General features: G+C 42.4%; 1 protein-coding gene across 1 annotated transcript in view; it reads left to right on the forward strand.

Annotated features, from left to right (window-relative positions):
- Window positions 1-1,078: 1,078 nt before the first annotated feature.
- Window positions 1,079-23,391, forward strand: part of LOC134346985 (ADAMTS-like protein 1) — a 546,173-nt gene continuing 523,860 nt past the window's right edge. The window contains exons 1-2 of the mRNA XM_063048923.1: window positions 1,079-1,169; window positions 1,889-2,027. Coding sequence (XP_062904993.1) covers window positions 1,956-2,027 — 72 coding nt within the window. The 5' untranslated portion in view covers window positions 1,079-1,169; window positions 1,889-1,955. The remainder of the gene's footprint in view (window positions 1,170-1,888; window positions 2,028-23,391) is intronic.

The following is a 23,391-nucleotide window of genomic DNA, read 5'->3' on the forward strand; positions in this document are numbered from 1 at the left end:
GAATTTGACATTTGGGTCTGAAGAATCTCTGGATTTGATTTGTGAGCTCTGGGTTGGATATTAAGGTGTTAGGTGACCCTGTGATTCATACAGATGTGAGACATATCTGGATTTGTTAATTATATGTTGTCTCTGGATTTGATATCTTGGTGTGAAACATCTCTTTATTTAAAGTCTGAGTGTGAAATTTGGATGTTAGATGTGTAACAAATCCAGATGTCTCTGGATTTGATAGCTGAGTGTCAAACATCCCTCCAATTAACTGCAGTGATCCTGATTCTCTAGGGACACTTGGGTGTGCCACACTGTATCTGATCTCTCAGTACTATGAGGTGACAGCTTTGGGTTTCTGGCTGGGATGATGAATGGATTTGCTCCTTTGCTGAATTGGCTTTGGCTCTGAAAGCAAAGGATATATACAAGAAAGATGTGGGGCCCACTGCCTGTACAGAGTACCAAGCATCCATTTTACACTAATTACATCCTAACCCGTTTTATTCTCCAAACATTCCCATGAATTCCCGCCAAACTCCCAGTTCCTGTCACTCGTTTGCACAGGAGTAATTTACAGCGGTCATTACGCACGTTTTGGGAGGGTGGAAGACTCCACGCAGTAACGGAGGGAAGGCCCAAACTCAGGGGTGGCCGGATTTCATCTCTGGTTGTGTACATGTGTGTGTGGGGTGGTTCCCAGGATATTGTCTCTGGCTACGAGCATTCCTTTGGATTTAGTCTCTGGGCTTTAGGGGGTACTGGGACTTTGCCTAGCGGGACATCTGCAATCCATATCTGGATATAGGGATCCCACAGGATTGGTTCCTGTCGTTAATCTCTTTGCCACTAAGAACATTGTTTCCCGTTTTCTGCTTCTAAACCAAGTTGAAATAAATGTACTGACTGAAAATGAAATTCTTTGTAAGCTATGGCTTTTTTGCGCCATGCGAATGCGAGACCTCTGATCAGATATTAGGTTGGGAGAACAGCTTTGTGTGAATGCTGAGCTGATGCCTGGTGCTGTAGAGGTGAGGGTGAGAAGGAGGGTTTGGGGGACGGCCGCCGTCCCGTACCCCCCTGGGCTTCTGTGCGGCAGGTTGCACATTGAAACCTGCCGACTGGGGAACGCCAGAGGCTGTGTTCTGGCTGCTGCAACAGAGCGTTTCGGCGCAAAGGTAATCACACTGAGTTAGGATGCTCTGGCCGGCAACTGGGAGTTCCGTCGTTTGCTGTGTTTGTCGGTGACTGGCCGGAGACGGGACCCTTGCTGCCCGTGTCTGCACTCCGGTGACCACATATGCTCCAGTTCAGGGATAGCACTTCGCCGGGAAAGCGGACCTCCGTCAGCTTTTCGGGGAGTCGGTGTCGGGTTAACAGGCTGTAGGTTCTGTCAGCGGGCGCGGGAATCTTGACAGTGCCGGAAACCCCGAAGTGAAAGTACATCCACCGCCGCCCCTGTGCCCCGAGCGCTCTCTAGTACCCAGTCTGGGGTCCGCTTCGGGATGTCCCGTCAGATAGCGGTGGCGAGTCCAGTGTGGTGGGACTGACCTGACCGCCCACCGCCAGTGTTAACTACGAGCAAGTCCGCTCCATCCTCGCCCCCCCCCCCCCACTCCCTTGTAGGGTGGTTGTTACGCTCCGGTGAGTGGGGCTGGGAAACCCTTGCCCTCTCCCCACGACCTTGCCCCTAGAATGGAGGGCTGCGCGCTCACTGGTGCCAGCTCGCCGGACTGAAGAGGGGAAAGACCTTCCTACCTTGTCTCAATTCCGTAACCCTGGGCGGGAGAAAGTCTTAAGCGGGCGGGAAGGGGATTTGGGTGGGGTAGAGAATGCCTCCACCCTCGGGATATGCCAGGAGCTCCGCCGTAGGCTCAGCTATTTCTGTCTTCGCCAGGACCCGCCGGCCGGCGCCTGGACAAGCTCGCCCACGGGAGCCGCAGCGATCAGGGAGTAGAGCCAAGATGCGAGACTCCCCGGCCCGCAGGGTCGTAGCGGCGACTACTACGCTCCTGCTGATATGCTCGACTGTCAAGGTAAGAGCATGTTATCAACACCCCCCCCCCACCACCCCTGGGGGCCACTGCAAGGCACGATCCCAACCCGGCCAGAGGCTCCGACTCTCAGAAACTCGCTTCTGTTGGTCCTGAAGCAAAGTGATTGAGATAGCCCTCGTTTCGCAGGGTGACCACGATATCTCCGTGAATTGGAGGGATTCTGTATCGTCGGTGTAATCTGACGTTACCTAGTGCGGTTCCTCATTCACAGATTCCAACACTGGCTTTCCTCCAGTAGTTTGTTTTATTTGTCAAGATTCAGTCTCCGGTTTTTCCGTTCACTGCGGTAATTGATAACCACTGTTGGCGTATTGAACGTGTGAGGGAGTTTTTGCACATTTCCTACATTGCACTTGGTCTGGGTTCGAGACATGGTCCTAATATGCACGAGTTTATTGCTTAGCCCTTCATTAGTTTGAAGGAAACTTGGATAACAACATCGTTGAAGATATGTTTTTAATTTAAGTTTTTAGTGAGTATTAATAAAATTACAAGCGTCTTCAACTTCGAAGGGGGCCACACAAACGCATCGTGTCCGTTCCATGCTGGAAGAACTCCGTGGGTCCCAGCAGCATTGGTGGGAGGGAAGAAATTGTCAACGTTTCATGTCAAAACAGGACAGAGTAGAAATGTTGAATTATATGCGACGTGTAAAAACACTTGAAATTTATTCTCACTGAATATATTTAAATAAATCAACCATATGTGCTGCTAGATGTATTTAATATCTCGACTGACCCATTGCAGGTGCATCAGTTAACACAACTTGAGGGCTTTTTTAAAGCTCTCTTTGCAGTAAGACACATTATTAGTTATGATGCAGCAAATGCTGAGTTTTAAGTTCATTGTTGTCGGTCATGATCTAGCACATTAGTAAAGAATGTAAACTCAACATACGGACAATGTTGGAACCAGGTAGAAATGTTTGTCTCCGTTCTATTGTGACACCTTGTTCTTGGTAAACATGACAGCCGTACAGATTTCACGGTTTAAAATGACCTTGTACCTTTTTTTGTTATATAGTCAGGCTCATTAATCACACATTAATGGTCCATAGTCATATAACAAAAGCCTCTGCGTGTGTTAATAGTCTATTCAGAATAGGTGAGAATGAGCTGATTAGCCAGTGTTCCTGGTTTAATAGTCCGGCAAGGCTGCACGAATCCCTAATGTGGCTGCTGTCAGCTGCCTTCAGCTTTGTATTTCAGGAATGTTCCAGTGGAACTAAAGAGAGTCACCGGTACAAAGTCTTAGAGTGGCAAATTGTCACATCTGTTCCTGAATTTTCAAGACTATTCTGATGACTAAAGCTTCTTTTAAAGTGCACTGATGGAATAAAACATTCAGTTTAGTGGGCAGTCTGACTATTTCCATCATCATTCATCATATTGTGAAGAGTTTAGTTCGCCTGTCTATTAATGTGCTGGATCATATAGTAACATTCCAATTTTTTGACAGGCAATTTGCAAAGATCAGTAAGTAATAATAGCAGGGGTAGGCCATTCAGCCCCTCATTCAGTAAGCTTGCTCCATCATTCAATAAGATTGTGGCTTTTACCTCAGTACCACTTCTCTGCCCCAGCCACAGATCCCTTGATTCCACAAATACTTAAAAATCTAATAATTTCTATAATGAATGCACTTAGTGAAGAAGTCTCCACATGCCTGTTGGTTAGAGAATTCTGAAGATTAACCATCCTACATATGGAAAAAAAAATCTCATCTGCATCACACCAGCAAATTTGATGTGTGTGGCTTGAATTTCCAGCATCTGCAGAATTCCGTGTGTTCATCTGCATCTGCAGCCTTTCTTGTGTGCATTCTCATTTTTGTCCTGATTAGCTAATTCCTAATTTGAGACCATGAATCTTGATTGTAAATCCCCCCCAGACATGGCAGCATCATCTCTGCACAATAATCTCCATAAGAATGTAATGTTAGCATGCATTTTGAGAGGAGAAGAATATAAATGCAAAGATATAATGCTGAGGATTTCTAAGGTATTGGTCAGACTGCACTTGGAGTATTGTGAGCAGATTTGGGCCCTTTTTCTGAGAAGGGATGTTCTGGCATTGGAGGGATCCAGAGGAGGTTCATAAGAATGATCCTGTGAGTGAAAGAGTTAATGTATCAGGAGTGTTTGATGGCTCTGGGCCTGTACTCACTGGAAGTTAGAATATTGAGAGTCTCATTGAAACCTATCCAATATTGACTGAACATTCATAGGATATTTCATAGAATGGGGGAATCTAGGACCAGAGGGCACGAGCCTCAGAATAGTAGGATGTCCCTTTAGAACAGAGATAAGGAGGAATTTCTTTACCAAGAGGTTGGTGATTCTGTGGAATTCATTGTCACAAAATGCTGTGGAAGACAAAATATTGGGTATATTTAAGGCAGAGGTTGATAGATTCTTGATTAGTACGGGTGTCAAAAGTTACAAGGAGAAGGCAGAAGGATAATAACTCAGCCATGATGGAATGGTGGAGCAAACTCAATGGGCTTAATGGCCTAATTCTACTCCTTCATTTTGATTGTCCCATTTCCAAATGTTCTAGCAGTGACAACATTGCATTGTCTTGGTAGGCATCCATTAGTCTTGCGAGACCATGGATCTGCACCTGGAAAGTCTTCACTCTCCAGGGCACAGGCCTGGGCAAGGTTGTATGGAAGACCAGCAGTTGCCCATGCTGCAAGTCTCCCCTCTCCGCGACACCAATGCTGTCCAAGGGAAGGGCATTAGGGGACCCATACAGCTTGGCACCAGTGTCGTCACAGAGCAATGTGTGATTAAGTGCCTTGCTCAAGGACACAACACGTTGCCTTGGCTGGGGCTTGAACTCACGACCTTCAGCTTGCTAGTCCAATGCCTTAACCACTTGGCCACATGCCCACATTGCACTGTGTGTAGCTGCAGAAACCCTAGACACTGAAATTCCTTCTTTAAACCTTTATGCCCCCACCCCACCTCTGACCCCCTCTTCTGTCTTTTAAGAATTTGTTTGGAACCTCCCTCTTTGACTCACCTTCATGTCTCCTGCCCGAACATTCCCTCTGTGGCTCAATGTCAAAGTATGCCTGACAGTTGGCTCTGGAAGACACTTTGGGAAGGTTCCAATGTTATATTTGTGTTTGCTGAAAACACCATTATCATTAGCCAAATAAACTGTGGTGAGTCATTATATAGGAGGGAGATTGAAAATCTGGCTGAGTTTCATTTCAGAGGATCTGCCCTGGGTCCACACAAGTGCCATTATAAAGAAAGCATGGCAGTGCCTTTACCACCTTAGAAGTTTGCAAGATTTGGCATGCCAACTAAAACTTTGATAAGCTTCTATAGATGTGTGGTGGAGAGTATATTGACTGGTTGCTTCATGACCTAGTATGGAAACAACAATGCCCTTGAATGGAAAATCCTACATCCTCCATCATGGGTAAAGCCCTCCCACCACTTGAGCACAACTACATGGAGAGCTGTCACATGAGAGCAGCGTCCATCATCAAGGACCCCCACCATCCATGCTATGCTCTCTTCTCGCTGCAGCCATCATTAAAGAGGTGCAGGAGCATCAAGACCCACACCATCAGGTTCAGGAACCATTATTATCCTTCAAACATCAGGCTCTTGAACTTTACCCATCTTCACTCACCACAATACTGACGTGTTCCCACAATGTATGGACGCACTTTCTAGGACTCTTTGTCTGTTATTCTTGATATTTATGGTTATTTATTATTATTACTGTATTTTTTTCTCCACTCATGTTGGTAAAGCCTGAGGTAAGGGCATAGCCAAACACACTCATTTCTCAATTGCTAGGAACTTTTGGACTATTCTAGTGGTGTTTAGTATTGTGGCTTTCTGGAGATTTACATAAATATTGCTGTGTAGCCTTAATTGCTGAATGCTATTGTGTAATGACTATGGGATGATGCAGTTGCAGATATTACTATTGGGACAGTGTATACCCTGTTCATGTTCCATAGTCTTTCAATTTCCTCTTTTAATTCAACATATTTCTTGCATTTTTTATTTATTGATTTCTATATGTTACGTGTGTTTGGAATGCTATTTATTCTTGCATGTTTATCCTGTAAGATTATATCTGGATGGTTATTATGGATTGTCCTATCTGTAATAATAAATCAATTGTCCTATCTATAATAATAAATTGATCGTAATATAATTTGCTGACCTCTGACTTGTATTTATAATAAAGTATGGTGTCTTTTACGAGTTTGTTTATTAAAGCAAGACTTTGGTGAATGAAATTTTCCATTTGTTTGTGTCTGTGTAAGTAATCAGACTGAGTTAAACTGCTGCAGGATCCTATAATGTGTTGGATTGTTTCTGGTTTCTATTAGTATTTTCTGCATTTATCAAGTTGAATTTGTTAGTCTTTTATTGTGTATTTTTGATTTTTTTTTGTGTTAACCACCTGGTTCTGAAGAGCTGCAAGCAACCCCTGTTTCTGAGAAGAGATCTCCAACTCTGAGCTAAGCATTCAACATGTAGTCTGCACAGATCACAGGGACATCTCCCATGGAGGGTCATTCTCTTCTATTGGTTAACTTTTCCTTCGGTAGTGATAATTACGTGATTTTTCTGGGTAGTGCTTTAAATTAAGTTTAGTGGTATGTACTTCTCAGATAGCATATGCTCGTGTGGAGAGCTGAATCCTGTTTTTGTTGATGAGAGTATACCCTTAAAAGTCTTAACTGACATTTGTGCAGTTTCTTGTGTCCGTCATTCCACTTCCTCCTCCTGCCCTAGATAGTGTTAATTTAAACATGTTCGAGTGTACATAGTGTTTTCTAAAATTTGTTATTTCATTTCTTATTCTTCTTTCTAAATTTTCCAGATCAGCTTCAAACCAAGATAGTATGCCAAAAGCGAAAGTGTTTATTGACTATTAAGCTCTGTTTGGCTGATTTTCTTAAACCATGAAGTAAATTCTGTCAAGTTTTCCCTTTATTGCACTGTGATCTATTTTCTTTGCTTGTTGATATCAGAGATGTGTATATGTTTCATATTCATCCATCAGTTGTATTGTATCCTGATGTTCTGTTTTATATTTTACTAGCTCTATTGCACCTTTCTTTATTTTTATTGTTTCGCACTTATGTAGTTCTAGTTTATTTTGATATTGTTAGGATGTAGTTGTACTATTTTAAATAATTGCTTTAGCTTTACTATAGAAGGGGAGTATAATTTTAAATCATCCATGTATAGAAGGTATGTCAAGGTATAAGTTGTTTGGTTGTCTCTGATTTGATACCCAATTTTCATCTGATTCAGTAGATTAGAGAGTGGGTTTAAAGCTAGACAAAACCATAGTGGGCTTGGAAAGCCACCCTGGAAAATGTCTCCCTTTATTTTGATGATGATGTTTGTTTTTTTTTGGTTGTTAATAGATTATATTGCACCAATGTTTCATCTGGTGTTGCAGGAATTTCACAAGTGTTGAGTGTGGGACAGAACCAAATATTATATGGTGGTCAATATAGCAACATGAAAGATTTCTACTTTTCTGCCAGGCTTGACTTAGAATTTCAGAACCTATTACCCATTGTTCTTTACATCCTTTTATACCCTTATGGCATTCTTTCTGCTCTTCTGTAAGTATCTTGTGGTTATCTAAGTATATAGAGATTAGTTGTGAGATGCATGATGTTATAATTTTAGGTATAGTTTGTAAACAAGTAATAGGATGATATTTTGATGTGTCATTTGTAGTTTCTCTTTTAGGTAAGAGATATATTTTACCTTCTGTCAAAAATGTGGACATTTTTTCCAGGGTTTTTAAGAAAATTGTTGATATGTATTAATAGGTACAGATAAAGAGAAGTAAATTTTTTATACCAATAATTATGAATATTATCACTGCCAGTACTTTGCCAGTTGTGGGTATTTTTTTATAGCCACTTTTAGTATTTTCATTGTAACTTAAGGTATTTGCATTTCTTCAATTGTATGAGTGTGTTCTTTCCCCTCCATAATCCAGATTGCTTCTTGATTGTTGGTCACCCCATTTGACCAGACATTAGACCAATCTTCATTATCTTTGTGCTTGTTGATAATTCTGTGCTAGAGTTGTTGGTGGCATTTTGGCACGCTGAATTTAGTTTCAATGTCCTGTATAAACTTTTTTCACTGTTCCTGAACTAATAATTCTGATTTCGTCGCCTGATGCATTTCATGTATATTTAGTCTGGCTTTGTATGCACTGAGCTTTTGTTTTAGTGTATCTATAAATTCTATGATGCTTTTGTTAAATTGATCATATCTTGTATGGACCTTGTATTTCCTTAGGTTTTCTCTTAACTTTCTTGCTTGGTTTATCCATTTTATACTCCATTAGGTGGGTATTTCTGCTTTTAAGGTTTCAAGTTTTTTCTTATTCTCTTTTGCCATTTTGGTGTTCTCACTTCATTACTCAGTTTTGTGTTTCTATTAATGAGTGCCTCCATTTTGAAGCCATTGCGCTGCATTGGTGTTTGTAGTTCTTCAAATGTTTGAAGTTTTCCTAAATATTGTGATAACATATTGTTGAGAGTATTAATAACATGCACCTGTCTATGATGTGATTTGTTTTGGTATGTAGGGTCTTTTTTTGTTGGGTTAGTGCCCATGTTAGTATGGTGTTAAATGTTTGGATAATTTTGCCTGTAAGCTCAGCTTCGTCATCAACTTTCTGTGGAGGTTCTACATCTTCATTGAGTCTATTACCGTCAGGTTGTGGAGTAGTTGAAGTAATTCTATCATCATCAGCTCTTCCAGGGGGTGGCACCTTCATTGGTTTTGTGTATATTAGCATAGTTGTGGTCTTAAGATCTTAATATTATTATCATTTGTTTCTTTATATTTACTGTGAACGCCCTCAAGAAAATGAATCTCAGGGTTTTATGTGGTGACATATATATACATTGACAATAAATTTACTTTGAACTTTGAATCTTTTTCCTAAGAACCAGAGGTATTTTGACAGGTATAGAATGTCATTTGTGTTGGTAGATGCCAAAAAACATACAAAAAAGGCTCAAAGACAAATAAAAATACACCCTATAAGCTTTCTTACACAAAATAACAGACATGCCATTTATTCCTACTCGGGTGACTTTAGCAGCTAAATTTATTACCTTTTGATCCTCCCTTGATAAAATAACATCCATATAATTTTAAATCCACTCATTTGTATCATCTTCGGTGTTAATTTACTCTCTTCCCATGAAAATATTGAGACTGAAGTAATTTGCACCTTGACACCAAGGCAACTCTCTCCTATTACTGTTCGAACACCTTGTTCACCATTCCACTCTATTTAAGTCCAACATTTAAAGTACATTTAATATCAAAATATGTATTTGTTACCATATTCTTTTTCAGATGAATTGAGATTCATTTACTTTTAGAGATCTAAGGAGAAATGATTAATTATCCAGGGGCATAAACGGTAGAACACTCCAACTGAGCAGATGATAAGAGTATGTTTTCTCCAGTGAGGAAGAATTAATTTTAGGGGTGGGGCTATGGTGGATGGGATCAGAGCCAGGCCTAAACTGGCCTCAGTCTCACATTCACAAACCACTTGTACAAAGGGTGGAAAACATATTTAATTTTCTTCCTTCCTGCCACGATAGCCCAGATGATGGTACAATGTTATCTGTTTGGTGAAATAAAGCATTGGGAGTTTTTGAACATTGGATTCTACTTCTGTTCATTGCTCTTGAATTATGAAGTTGCCATTAGAGGCCTCTATTATAGTTGTCACTGTGACTTTGACAGGAACAAATGGATGATACACGAGCACAAGTCAACAGAGAAATCTCCAGCAACAATCTTCTGGAAGTAGCTGTTATGTTTTGTAACTCCATAAGCTAATCAAAAGAAAAACACTGGAGCTGGGAAAACATGGCTACTTAGTTTTTTTTTAGTGAGGCGTACACATAGGACATGGTGGCATAATGACATGTGCCATTCACATACTTCTTACATATAGAACAAAATGGATTTTGTAAACAAAGAATGCTTAATCTAACAATACAGTACATTTACAATATCACTCAGATAAACCTGAAATATGAAATATACCACACTACACTTCTCTCTGCTTAAATAGATAGATAGATATACTTTATTGATCCCGAGGGAAATTGGGTTTTGTTACATCCTCACCAACCAAGAGTAGAGCATAAATGTAGCAATACAAAAACCACAAGCAATCTAACAGCACAATGCAAACTATGCCAGATGGAAATAAGTCCAGGACCAGCCTATTGGCTCAGTCGGTCTGGCCCTCCACGGGAGGAGCTGCCAAGTTTGATGGCCACAGGCAGGAACAACCTCCCGTGACGCCCAGTGTTGTATCTCGGTGGAATATGGCAGGAGTCCAACAACAAAAAGTTTAATATCCGGTCTACATACACGTTCCTCGATTGTAATATGACCCGGATTGCACCATCCGTTGTTAACCAGAACAGTAAGCACCAACTCCTTTACGCTTACCGCTCTCAGTGCACTTCCTGTCAGCCTGAATGGTCTGGAAGCCGTTCATGGAAAAGTTTTGATCGGGTATGTCCTCATGCAGCCCCGTTCCAGTGAAACACATAACACTGCACTCCCGAAATGTTCTCTGACGCCTGGCTAGCGCAGTGAACTCGTCCATTTTATTACCCACCGAACTCCTCTTCTCCATAAGTCTCTGTTCTCTCACCCCGGTCCTCTTTCCTCGCCTTTGTGATCCCCCTCTGCATCCTCTGTGTGTTTTCCTCCAGACTTCAGCAGGGGTGTCTGCCGCTCTGTTCACTAAACCGGCCAGCATAAGCGTAATCAGCTGGTCCCTGGAATAAACAATGCGACCATGCTTCTGCCCCGCTAATGAGATGTGTCGGAATGTAACTATTTCCAGTGCTAAAAGCCCAAATAAAACTCTCTCTACCAGCATGTTAGAGAGGGTGCAGCTTCAACTTGTTATTGTGGGGAAAAAAAAATACAAAAAACAACGCAAGTTAAAAAAGTAAGAAGAAAAACATAAGAATTATTCGGAACGGCTGTAACAGGCTGCATGCACGACTGGCGCATGCGCACTTTATCGATAAACTACAACTCAATATAGAATGCATCCAAACTCAAATGTGTAGGTTTCCTCCGCCATCCGAAGGTAGAGCGTTCCTATGAAATGGTTCGTAAGCAGAAATGTCGTAAAGCGAAGAAGCAATTACCATTTATTTATATGGGAAAATTTTGTGAGCGTTCGCAGACCCAAAAATAATCTACCAAATCATGCCAAATAACACATAAAACCTAAAATAACAGTAACATATAGTAAAAGCAGGAATGATATGATAAATACACAGCCTATACAAAGTAGAAATACTTTTCCACAATCATTACTGAACTGTTCTTCGTAGCGAAAATCTCACGCAAGCGCCGTCAGTGGAAAATCTCACGCAAGCGCTGTTGGCAAAAACTCTCTCTCCAGTAACCTTTAAGCTATGAAGCTGCCAGATCATACCAAATAACACATAAAAATACACAGCCGATATAAAGTAGAACTAATGTATGTACAGTATAGTATCACTTACTGGAATTGGGACAGCTCTGAGCACACTGATGATGGTGTTAGGCTGAGTCAGAGTTTGGTTGGTGCAGTGGCCCCCACCCGGCACGTAATTGTTGGCCCAGATCAGTGCCGATTTCCGATTGCGTCATCTCTGATCTGGGCCGACAATTGCATGTTGGGCGGCACCTAGTTAATTAGCATGTTTATTTCGGCTTTTTTCTTAAAGATGTGCTGTGTGCCTCCTGGCTACCGTTGCATTCTCCGCGAATCAGTATCTGTCCGTGGCCTGGGGGTTGGGGTGGTGGGACACTGGGGTGTCATCTCGCCGTCGTCTGTTTCCATTAGAGCAGGCAGATCGTCGTCTTCTATCTCTGCCCGCCTCGATGTTGAAGGTCGAGGTTCGTCATCTGCTGTGGCTGATGTGGAAGGCTTGCTTGACTGCTGAGCCTCGCGGATTTTTCTATCATACAGTTCTTTGTAAGGACTCAAACCATCCTGCAAATATCCCCTCAACCGACATACCCTTTCAAAATTGAAGTCGTACTTTATCATTACTCATTCGGTTTCGATTGTTATCCTTTTTTCTTCCAATTGCATCAGCTCTTCATCTATCAGTTCCTGGTCATGAGATGCCAAAACCTCTTCAACATCATGCTCGTCAGCTTCCACAAGCCAAACTCACGTTGTCCTTACTTCGTTCACCATGATCAAAATGCTTATTTATGTCTAGTTTTATGCTAAGTGTAACACCCTTACGAGCTCTTTTAGGCTTTTCCGATACCTTAGTACTCATCTTGCAAATGGCTGCTCACAGGCACGTGTTCAAGCAATGCTGGCAAGAATCTGGGGAGAGCGGCTGCTCGGAGCACGCACTGTCTTTTATCGCGCGCTGATTTTTTTTCGTAACAGTGAAAACACCTTCTGAAAGCGAAAACAGGATACTAATGTAGGTCTTTCGTAACAGTGAGGTTTCGTAAAGCGAACGTTGGAAAAGCGGGGGACACCCGTATTCTCTTGTGGAGGAATTCTTACTCCTGTGGGATAACAGCTTTCTTGATGAGGGGGGAAGTCACTCTTGGCCGGTGAGACTTGCAGCTGTGAAACTGTGTCAGGTTCTGGGGCCTCCTCTGTGGCCGTTGTAGGAGTTGACTGTAGGTCTGCAGGAACTGGGTCTGATAGCTCTGGCTACCTTTCTTCTCTAATAGTCAAATTTGCTCTTGGAGGTGCTGCTGTTCCTACTTACTCAGGGAGGTGATACTGAGGGACCAGGTGATGTGAACTCTCGGGAACCTGGTTCACTTATCTGTCTCTACGGAGGAGTCATGTATGCACGGAGGGGATGTTTCATCTGCACCTTCCCAAAGTCCACAATCATGTCTTCTTCATGTTCAGACTTAGGTTGTTATTCTCACACCGGTCTACCAGCCACTCCACTTCCTCTCTATACTCCAACTCACCATTGTTGCTGATGACACCAACCACAGTTGTATCATCCGCAAACTTGATGACACAGTTTGACCTGGATCCTGCGACACAGTTATGCATTAGCAGTGTGAACAGCAGCGGGCTGAGCACACAGCACAGGGGAGCACCAGTCTTCAGTATAATGGGACTACAGATGTTGCGCCAGTGTTTTGTAGAATGGGACTACAGATTCTATTGACCTGTGGCTCTGACATCAATTGCTATGAAGTGCTTCGAGCGATTGGTTATGGCACACATCCACCACAGCCTACCGGTCAACCTCGACGCTTTGCAATTCGCCTACTGGAGCAACAGGTCAACGGCAGATGCCATCTCTCTGGCCTTACATTCTTCCTTAGAACACCTGGAGAATAAAGACACATACGTAAGGCTCCTTCTCATTGACTACAGTTCTGCCTTTAATGACATCATTCCAAATAAACTGATTCCTAAGCTCCAGAACCTGGGCCTTAGCACTCAGATCTGCAGGTGGATCTTCAATTTCCTCACAGACAGGACCCAGGCTGTAAAAATAAGGGACAAGCTCTCCTCTACAATCACTCTGAGCACCAGTGCCCCACAAGGCTGTGTACTCAGCCCCCTGCTGTACTCACTGTACACCCATGATTATGTAACCAGGTTTCCATCACACTCAATATATAAGTTTGCTGATAACACCACAACTGTAGGCCATATCTTGGGTAATGATGAGTTTGAGTACAGAGAGGAAATTAAGAACCTGGTGGCATGGTGCGAAGACAATAACCTATCCCTCAACGTCAGCAAGATGAAGGAATTGGTTGTTGACTTCAGAAGGAGTAGCGGACCGCATGACCCAATTTACATCGGTGGTGCGCAAGTGGAACAGGTCAAAAGCTTTAAGTTCCTCGGGGTCAATATCACAAATGACCTGAATTGGTCCAACCAAGCAGAGTCCACTGCCAAGAAGGCCCACCAGCGCCTTTACTTCCTGAGAAAGCTAAAGAAATTTGGCCTGTCCCCTAACACCCTCACTAATTTTTATAGATGCACCGTAGAAAGCATTCTTCTAGGGTGCATCACAACCTGGTATGGAAGTTGTCCTGTTCAAGACTGGAAGAAGCTGCAGAAGATTGTGAACATCACACAAACCAATCTTGCGTCCTTGGACTCACTTTACACTGCACGCTGTTGGAGCAGTGCTGCCAGGATAATCAAGGACATAACACACCCAGCCAACAGACTTTTTGTCCCTCTTTCCTCTGGGACAAGGTTCAGGAGCTTGAAGACTCGCACAGCCAGATTTGGGAACAGCTTCTTTCCAACTGTGATAAGACTGCTGAACGAATCCTGACCCGGATCTGGGCCGTACTGTTTAATATCTGGACCTGCCTCTCAGTTTTTTTTGCACTACCTTACTTTCCATTTTCTGTTTTCTATTTATGAGTTATAATTTAAATTTTTAATATCTACTATCGATTTGTACTCCAGGGAGCGGGAAGCGCAGAATCAAATATCCCTGTGATGATTGTACATTCTAGTATCAATTGTTTGGTGACAATAAAGTATAAAGATATTGTGCCACTGTTCAGCATAATGGGACTACTGACTGTGGCCTTTCTGTCCAGAATCCAGTTACAGAGGGAGGCGTTGAGACCTAGTGAAGACAGCTTCCCTACCAGGTTCTGGGGTATGATGATGTTAAATGCCAAACTGAAGTCTATAAGCAACAACCTTTGTACATGAGACCCTATTTTCCAGGAGTGGACGGCAGGGGCTGTGGCATCATCAGTGGATCAATTCGAGCAATTAGTGAACTGGAAAAGATAGAAGAGCCAACAAAGCTGTGTATAAGAGTGGTCCAAGTCTGTCCTTAATCTTTCCAAGTAACAATTTTTGATCACCTCTGTAGCTCCTCATCAGGACTGCTTGTCCAGGAGTGAAACATCGAACCTCCTTGTTTGAGGAATCCTCAATTTGTCCTACTGTTCGTCCTGCATACTCCTTCTGAGACTGGGTTTCAGGATATCTAAGCATGAGCAAGGGAAAACCCAAGAACAGCATAGCTGTTGGCTGTGGAGTGTGCTGCATTGCCATATACAAAGAGGGAATTGGTGAGCTTCTGACTCTGTGTTGGTGCAGTGCGTTCTGTTGACATTGGTTGCAGTGTGTTCTTCCAACTCTGCACAAACCTTTCCACCAAGCCATTTGCAGCGGGGTGGTACATTGCAGATATAATATGTCTCAATCAATTTACTTTCAGGAATGATTGAAACTGCTCTGCAGCAAACTGTGGTCCATTGTCACTGTCGAAGAGTTCTGGAACGCCAGTCCTTGAGAAGAGGCTTCTCAGCTCATCAACAATGTGTGAGGATGTAGTGGAGGCTATTGGGAATACATCTGGCCACTTCGTAGCTGCATCCACTACTACCAAGAAATTTGTGCCCACGAATGGTTGAGTAAATCCACATGAATCCTCTGCCAGGGCAATGCGGGCCAGATTCAGTGATAGACAGGCACAGCTCTTGGCATCTTCTGGACATGCTGGCATCCTGAACAGTGCATGGCAAGTGGTGATCTACTCAGGCTACCAGATAAAGCTTCGAGCAAACACTTTCATTTTGATCACACCTTAGATGACCGGCATGTGGCTCCTCCAGCATTTTAGCTCTCAGCTTTGACTGTACAACAACTCTAAATCCCCACATAAGATGACCCCGGTCAAGGGTAATTAAAAATGGGAACTGGAATTTTTGCTGAATTTTCCCATGTTGGGTTGTAATGTAGACCTGTGACAGTGTGGGGTCTTTTCTGGTTTCCCTTTGGATCATCTCTGAAATAATAAAGAGACTCGATTTGCATTAGGGAAAAAATGTCAAGAGGAGTGTGTGATTTGGTAAATTTTTCATTTATCTCCTTTTCCGAGGATAAACAGGAAAATCCACCAGCCTTTCTATGATCAGATGTCCTCTTGATTTCAACCTTGTAATTGTGGTCTCCAAGAAACAGAGCCCATCTCTGCATTCATACAGCTGCTGTTAATGGAACATTGCTCTGTGGATTGAAAGTGGACACTAGTAACGAGGGTAAACTCACTCCCATTAAGGTACTGATTAAAATATTTTATAGCCCAAATCATACTCAGGGCCTCTCTGTCAATCTGTGCCTGATGTTTCTCTGCAGTGGTAAAGGAAGGTGATTCAAAGGCAATATGGTGTTCACTTTCATCACACATAACATGTGGCAAGATTGGACCTATACTATAAGGCAGAGCTTCACGAGCAAGCTTCAATAGGTGATGTAGATTACAATATGTGAGTACAGTGTTTGACATCATCATTTCTTTTGCCTGTGGAAGCACCACTGCACACTGCTTTGTCCATTGCCATTTCTTCCCAATTTGTAGCAATGAGTTCAAGGGGTGGAGCACAGTAGCCAGGTTTGGCAGGAACCTGTTATAGTAATTGACAATTCCTGAAAAGGACTACTTATGTGACATGTCCTTTGGCCTTGCAGCATCCACCACTGCTTGAACTTTCTCAGCTCACTTGTGTAACTGCTTGTGTGACAATGGTGTGACCACAGTAAGTGATGCTTACACTTTGTTGCATTGTGCTCTGAACCCATAATCTTCTAATCTTTTTAACACTGTCTTGAGATATTGGAGATGTTTCTTGCATTCTTTACTTATAACAATGACGTCTTCCAGGTTACACTGACAGCCTGGGCAGCCTTGCAGCACCTGGTCCATAGCTTTCTGCTAGAGTGCCAGTGCAGATGCTGCTTAAAAGTAAGCCAGTTATAGCAATAAAGCCCCTTGTGAGTGTTTACGGTGAGAAAACACTTCGACCTCTTCTTCCATCTCCATCCGTAGATAGGCCTCAACAAAGTCCACTTTGCTGAAGTGCTTCCTTCAAGAAAGGTTTGCAAAGATATTCTCTATCCTGGGCAGAGAGTATTGATCTATTTTCTGTACTAGGTTGATGGTAACCTTAAAATGAGAAACCCAGCCTCCTTGACTATTAAGACAATTGGCATTGCCCATGGGCTCCACTCATCCTTGGAAAGAATTCCTTCAGCTCACTGGCTACTTTATCATGCTTGGTAGAAGGAACTGGATGTGCTTTGTCAGACTTGGTGTGGTGTTATCATTTAGCACTATTTTGCCCTCGATATGTTTGAGTTTTCCTATACCATCCTTGAACATTGCCATGGTGTCATCCTATACCTTTCTTAATTCACTTTCAGTTGACTTTATTGTATGGAGTGTGGTATACAAATGGTAGATGGATCTCCAATCAAGTTGTAGGTGTCTCAGCCAATCATGGCTCCTCAAAGCTGGCTCTTCTTTTTTCACTATATGCAAGCCAAATGCGGTGTGTTGTTTGTTGCATTTCACTACTGTGAATGCCATTCCCACAGGAGTTATTTTTTCTCCAGTATAAGTTCTTAGCAGGATATCTGCAAGCTTCTGTTCAGTATCTTTGAAATGATATTGAAACTCATCTTGTGGAAAGGCTAAAACAGCTGAGCCTGTGTCTAATTCCATTTTGATTAATTTCCCATTCATTTCTGGTGTAAGCCATATTGCGTGTCTATTCAACCAATGCATACAAAATGCTGGAGGAACCCAGCAGACCAGACAACATCTAAGAAAAAGAGTACAGTCGACTGTATTCTTTTCCATTGATGCTGCCGGGCCATCTGATTTCCTCCAGCATTTTGTGTGTGTTGCTTGGATTTCCAGCATCTGCAGATTTTCTCTTGATTGCTTGTCTATCGTTAGTTTTCACATTGTAAATCTTGAGGCTGCCTAGTACTGTATCACTCATCGTTATCAGATTTTTCTACCAGCGTGCAGATTTATGCTCTTTTCACAACTGCAACTTGAATTTTTATCTTTTTCTTTTCCCTGTGCAGTCCATTTATTTTTGTCCGCCTGACATGCATGATAACACAACTTGTTCGGCAGGCACTTTCATTCCTGACTGCAACTCATTTGTCTCTGGCTACTGTTTCTTTTGATACAATGATTTCCATTCCTTTTTTTAAAATGTGAGCTGTGCTTCTGTTCTAAATGCTTTCTTGTAAGATTCCACAAACTAAATGATCTCTCACTGCCCATCAATGAACTGACAATGCTCAAAGTCTTTAATTCAGCCATGTACGCTGAACTGACTCTGCTTCCTTTTGATTCCACTTATGAAATCTAAAACATTCTGTAATTAACAATGGTTTCAATTCTAAATGTTCCTGTGTTATGTTCACAATATCAACAAAGCTCATTTCAGCTGGTTTGGTTGGAGCAGTCAAACTTCTAATCAAACTGTGTGCTTTTCCACATATTACACTCAACAACACTGGCACTGGCTATTTATAGGCTATTTCATTTGCTTTAAAATACTGCTCAATTAATTCAGATATCTGTAGTGCAAGTCTATCTTTCCAATGTAGCCAGCTATTTCTGCTTTTTTTTTTAAAGATTTATTATCACCCAGCATTCAGGGTTTATGAACTTGTGAATGTTATCTATTTTCTACCATTTTTTAACACAACTGTCTCTGTCCCCTTTCAAAGAAATAAAACATGCTGTGCTTCAACAGGTCTGTGGTTGTATCAGTTTCATTTTAAAAGCACTTTGTTGCCACTGCTATGTTTTGTAACTCTAAAAACGAATCAAAAGAAAAACACAGGAGCCCGGGGATACTTGTGTACTTAGTTTCTTCTTTAGTGAGGTGTGCACCAATGATGTTATTGCGTATTGATGTATGCCATTCATATACTTCTTACATATAACTCATAATGAGTTATGTAAACAAACAAAAATTTTTAATTAAACAATATATTTACAATATTAGATGAGTATTACTGAATATTAAAAACACTACAGTAGCATCTATGGAAGGAAAGGAATTGTTGACTTTTCAGGTTGAAATCCTCCACAGGAGAAATTTCATAAGTTACTTTCAGCATGGCTCTGCCTAAACTGTGATATTGTGGTTTTTGTGAGCTGAACATCTGAAGTTCTCCTGTGTTCAGGGTCTCTGGCCCTTATCTTAGCCACTTCCTTTGCTTTCTGGTATTCATGAACTTGCCTTGCTGTAACAAAAACAGAAAATGCCTGAAACATTGAGTGGGTCAGGCAGCATCTGTGGAAAGAGAAACAGTTAACTTCCCAGTTCTGGAGGCCTTATATTAGAAAAACGGTCTTTGACCTGCAACATTAGCTCTGTCTCACTTTCCACTGATGTAGTCTGGCCTTCTGAATGTTTCCAGAATTTTCTGTTTCTGCTAGAGGAAAATAAGTTAACAATTAACTGTAAGTCACAGAAGTGGCTGAGAGCAGGGTCACGAACACTAAACACAGGCGAATTTCAGATGTTCCAGCTTCACTATCCCTTGCCCCCACCTGGGTTCATCTAACTTTTTTGTCTGCTCCCACTGAGCCACTTGGCTCAGTCTCCCAATTCCACCCTTGCCCTCTCCCACATGGTCCCACCCATCGTTCTTCATCCACTTAGCTCCACATATCACAGGGCCATCCCCTGTCTTACCCCTCCCTCTGTTAGTGGCTATCTTCCCTGTTTACTCAGTCCTGATGCAGGATCTCAAACTGAAATGTCAATTCCTTTTCCTCCACAACACACTGAACCCACTCTTCACTTGCATTCATGATGTGGCCTGTCCCGATGAAGGGTCTTGGATTGAAATATCGACTGTTAATTTCCCCCCCATAGATGCTGCCTGACTTGCTGACCTGCATTTTGTGAACTGCTTATGGTGTGGCCTCTTCTACATCAGAAAAACCCGATGCAGATTGGGTCATCACTTTCCAAAAAATCTGTGTTCGGTCCGCAGAAGTAATGCTGAATTTCTGGTCACCTGCTATGTTAATTCCACATCCCACTTTAACATTTCTACGGTGGCCTCCAGCATTGTTGCAATGTAAGCTGGAACATCACCTCATTGGTTCCTGGCATGTTACAGCTTTCAGGATGCAGTAATAAATTCTCTAGTTAGCTCACTCTTTCTTTATGTCTGTATGAGAACTATCCATTTCTACCTGTCATCATTTTGGCTTAGTTTTTTTCTTTCTCTGTTGGTATTGTCCTGCTTGGCGTTCCCTGCAACCTTGTTCTTAGCAACAAGGAAACACATCCTGATCCCAATGGCTACTCCTACTGCCCCTGTTCAGGATTTTTACGAAAGCCATAAACTAATCTGCCTTTAGCCCTGTCCTGTCCTGAACTCTCAGAGCAGGGCTTCCCAGAGAAAACATCAGGCTGAACATGGGAGTGTTCTGCTTCCTTCCTTTGGGTAGCTGTGCAGTCTCGGTCATGCTGCTTTGTCAGGCATCTGTGTTTGAAAGCTTTATCTTGCTTACTTACTGCCTGTTACACAGTTGGCATTTAGAGGAGCAATGAAAGTCCTCCATCTCTGTCTTACCTTGGCTACGACCCTGTACATTCCAGAAACCAATTTTGCTATTGGTCTTGGCAGTATTCAGGGCTTTCTTCATTGTGCCAGTAGCCTCCTTTCGACTTTCACTACTGCCAACTATGCAAGTCCAGGGCTGAGACCCAGGAATACTGTTGCACATAGATGTGGAAGGATTCTTCATTACTGCTTCCACAACTGTTTTGTTTGACCAGTCAGGGTTGTTAGCCCTGAGCTGAATCCCAAACCTGGAAAACCAGTGGGCCATGCTTAGTCTGCCTCTACCCTTTGACCTGGTTGGCACAGGCGACCTTACCAATTCCTATAGCATTTCATATGCTAGTTCCAAATTTCTTTCTGCAATGTGCAAAATGTCTGAGTATTTTTAAATAGACTGATCGATAGGTACTGAGTGGAGCTGAAAGTCACAGAAGGAACTCCAGTGTTCAATAGCTCTCAATTAAACCTTAGAGTGGGATGTATTACAGGGACATGCTGACTTGGGACATCTGTCATTCTGCTCCGTCACCGGCTTGTTCCTGGAGTCCAATCCAATCACAGACCTGTCTCACTGGGATTTCCCAGTGTAACATTGTGAATTCAGCCTCTCCAAACTGACAGCAGTCAGAACTGGTGCTGGATTAGAGTTCCCATTCACTTTGATGGTGGTTTCTGACCTGAAGATTAAAGTGATAAAAGTTTTGATTTTAAATTTTTATTTAGTTTCATTTTTTAATGTTTGGGTGCCACGGTAATGTAGTGGCAAACGCATTACAGCTCTGGGTGTCGGAGTTCAGAGTTCAATGGCAGCATCCATTGTAAGGAGTCTCTGTATGTCCTATCTGTGGAATGTGCGGGTTTTCCCCCCAAGTGCTGTGGTTTCCTCCTACAATCCAAAGATGTACCACGTAGGTTAATTGGTCATTGCAAATTGACCCATAATTGAGTTGACCTTTAGTTGGAATTGCCGGGAGTTGCTGGGTGGTATGGCTCTAAGGGCCAGAAGGGCCTATTCTACACTGTTTCTCTAAATATATACATCCGCTAGTCTCACGAGACCATGGATTTGCGCCTTGGAAGGTTTCCAGGGCGCAGGCCTGGGCAAAGTTGTATGGAAGACCAGCAGTTGCCCATGCTGCAAGTCTCCCCTCTCCACGCCACTGATGTTGTCCAAGGGAAGGGCACCAGGACCCATACAGCTTGGCACCAGTGTCGTCGCTGAGCAACGTGTGGTTAAGTGCCTTGCTCAGGGACACACACGCTGCCTCAGCCAAGGCTCGAACTAGCGACCTTCAGATCACTAGACGAACACCTTAACCACTTGGCCACGCGCCCTGTTTCTCTAAATAAAATGAAATAAATAAAGTAATTTTTATTTATAATAAGTTTTTAATAAGTTAAATTATTTACCACTACTTACAGAGAATCTCCTTGCTGCAACTCACCAGCATGCAGGGGAGCAGTTTGATTAGCCCTTTGTGTCTGGCACAGGTATGTGTTGGTAAGTGGGATTGTGGGTGGCAGCCTGAATCTTGTCCATTTGGCCTTGACGGGATAGATGCGCTCACTTAGCTTGATGTACCCTGTCAAGCCCTTTTAGGATCTTATATGTTTAGATAAGGTCATTATCTCATTCTTCTAAACTCCCAGGAATACAGACGTAAACTGTCTCATGTTTCTCAGCAGATCAATAACTCTATATTGATTATATTAAAGCGGCATAGTTATTGTGGAAAACTTGATGAACGTATTTGCCCTGAAACATTAGCCATTCACTCTTTGTCCGCAGATGACGCCTGACTGGCTTAATATGCGTTTCAAGGTTGCAACAGTGAAACAGATATTGTTTTGGCTTTGACTTTTGTTTTGGTTTATGGAATTGGTATTGGCCTCTATTTAGACAAGAATGTCGATGCAGTTCAGAGAAGGTTTGTTTGATTTGGACCCGGACAGAGTGGGTTGTCATGTAAGGAAAGGTTGAGCAGCAGATTCTACTGGAGCTGAGAAGCTGACTTGATTGAAATGTAAGATTTTGATGGGCTTTGACGGCATGAATGTGGAGAGGCTGTTCACTCTTGATGGAGAATCTAAAGTAGGGGATTACCTATTTAAAATGAATGATACTTTTTAGATTACTCAGAGGCTTGTGAGCCTTTGGAAAACTTTCCTCAAAGGTTTGTGGAAATAATCTTCGAGCAGTTTTAAAGCAGAGGAAGATAGACTGTTGATAACCAAAGAGGTGAAAGGGTAGACGGAGTGTGGAATTAAATTTGTACCCGGGATAGCCATGATCTTACTAAACGTCAGAGCAATATGGGGTTGAGAGTCAGGGGCATTTGGTCTGCTCCTGGTTCTAATCCGCATGATCATGTGTCCTTTCTTCATGATGATCCTGAATGTTTACAGGCTGTTGATATACTACCTAATCCTGTACTGAGATAATACTCTCAATATATTTTAGGAGGTCAGAGGTTAGGCCTATTTTAATCTCATGCCATTTCTCCTTTGCCTTCGTATAGCAGAGGCAAGATTGTCTTAACACCGCTGCAATCAACATTTTAACAAAGCTGAATCTTGAGACTTCTCTGGTACTTGCTCTATGGCACATGAAGCGTTACCTAATTCTGACCAGCTCTGCTTCTCATCACATTTATTGACAGTGTAACTAATGCCAGATTCCTTTATTAAAAAGCACCAGTAACTTCACGATCAGCCTCTTTCTCTCTGCCAGTAGATTTCTGAATGGTCCAGTTTTTTTGGCACCTAGAATTTATCTAGAATGTAGAACATAGAACAATACAGCACAGTACAGACCCTTCTGCCCACAATGTTGTGCTGACCCTATAACCTGCTCTGAGATTAATCCAACCACTCCCTCCCACATAGCCTTCATTTTTCTT

This window comes from Mobula hypostoma, chromosome 5 (assembly GCF_963921235.1).
Source record: "Mobula hypostoma chromosome 5, sMobHyp1.1, whole genome shotgun sequence".
NCBI classification, from domain to species: Eukaryota; Metazoa; Chordata; class Chondrichthyes; order Myliobatiformes; family Myliobatidae; genus Mobula; species Mobula hypostoma.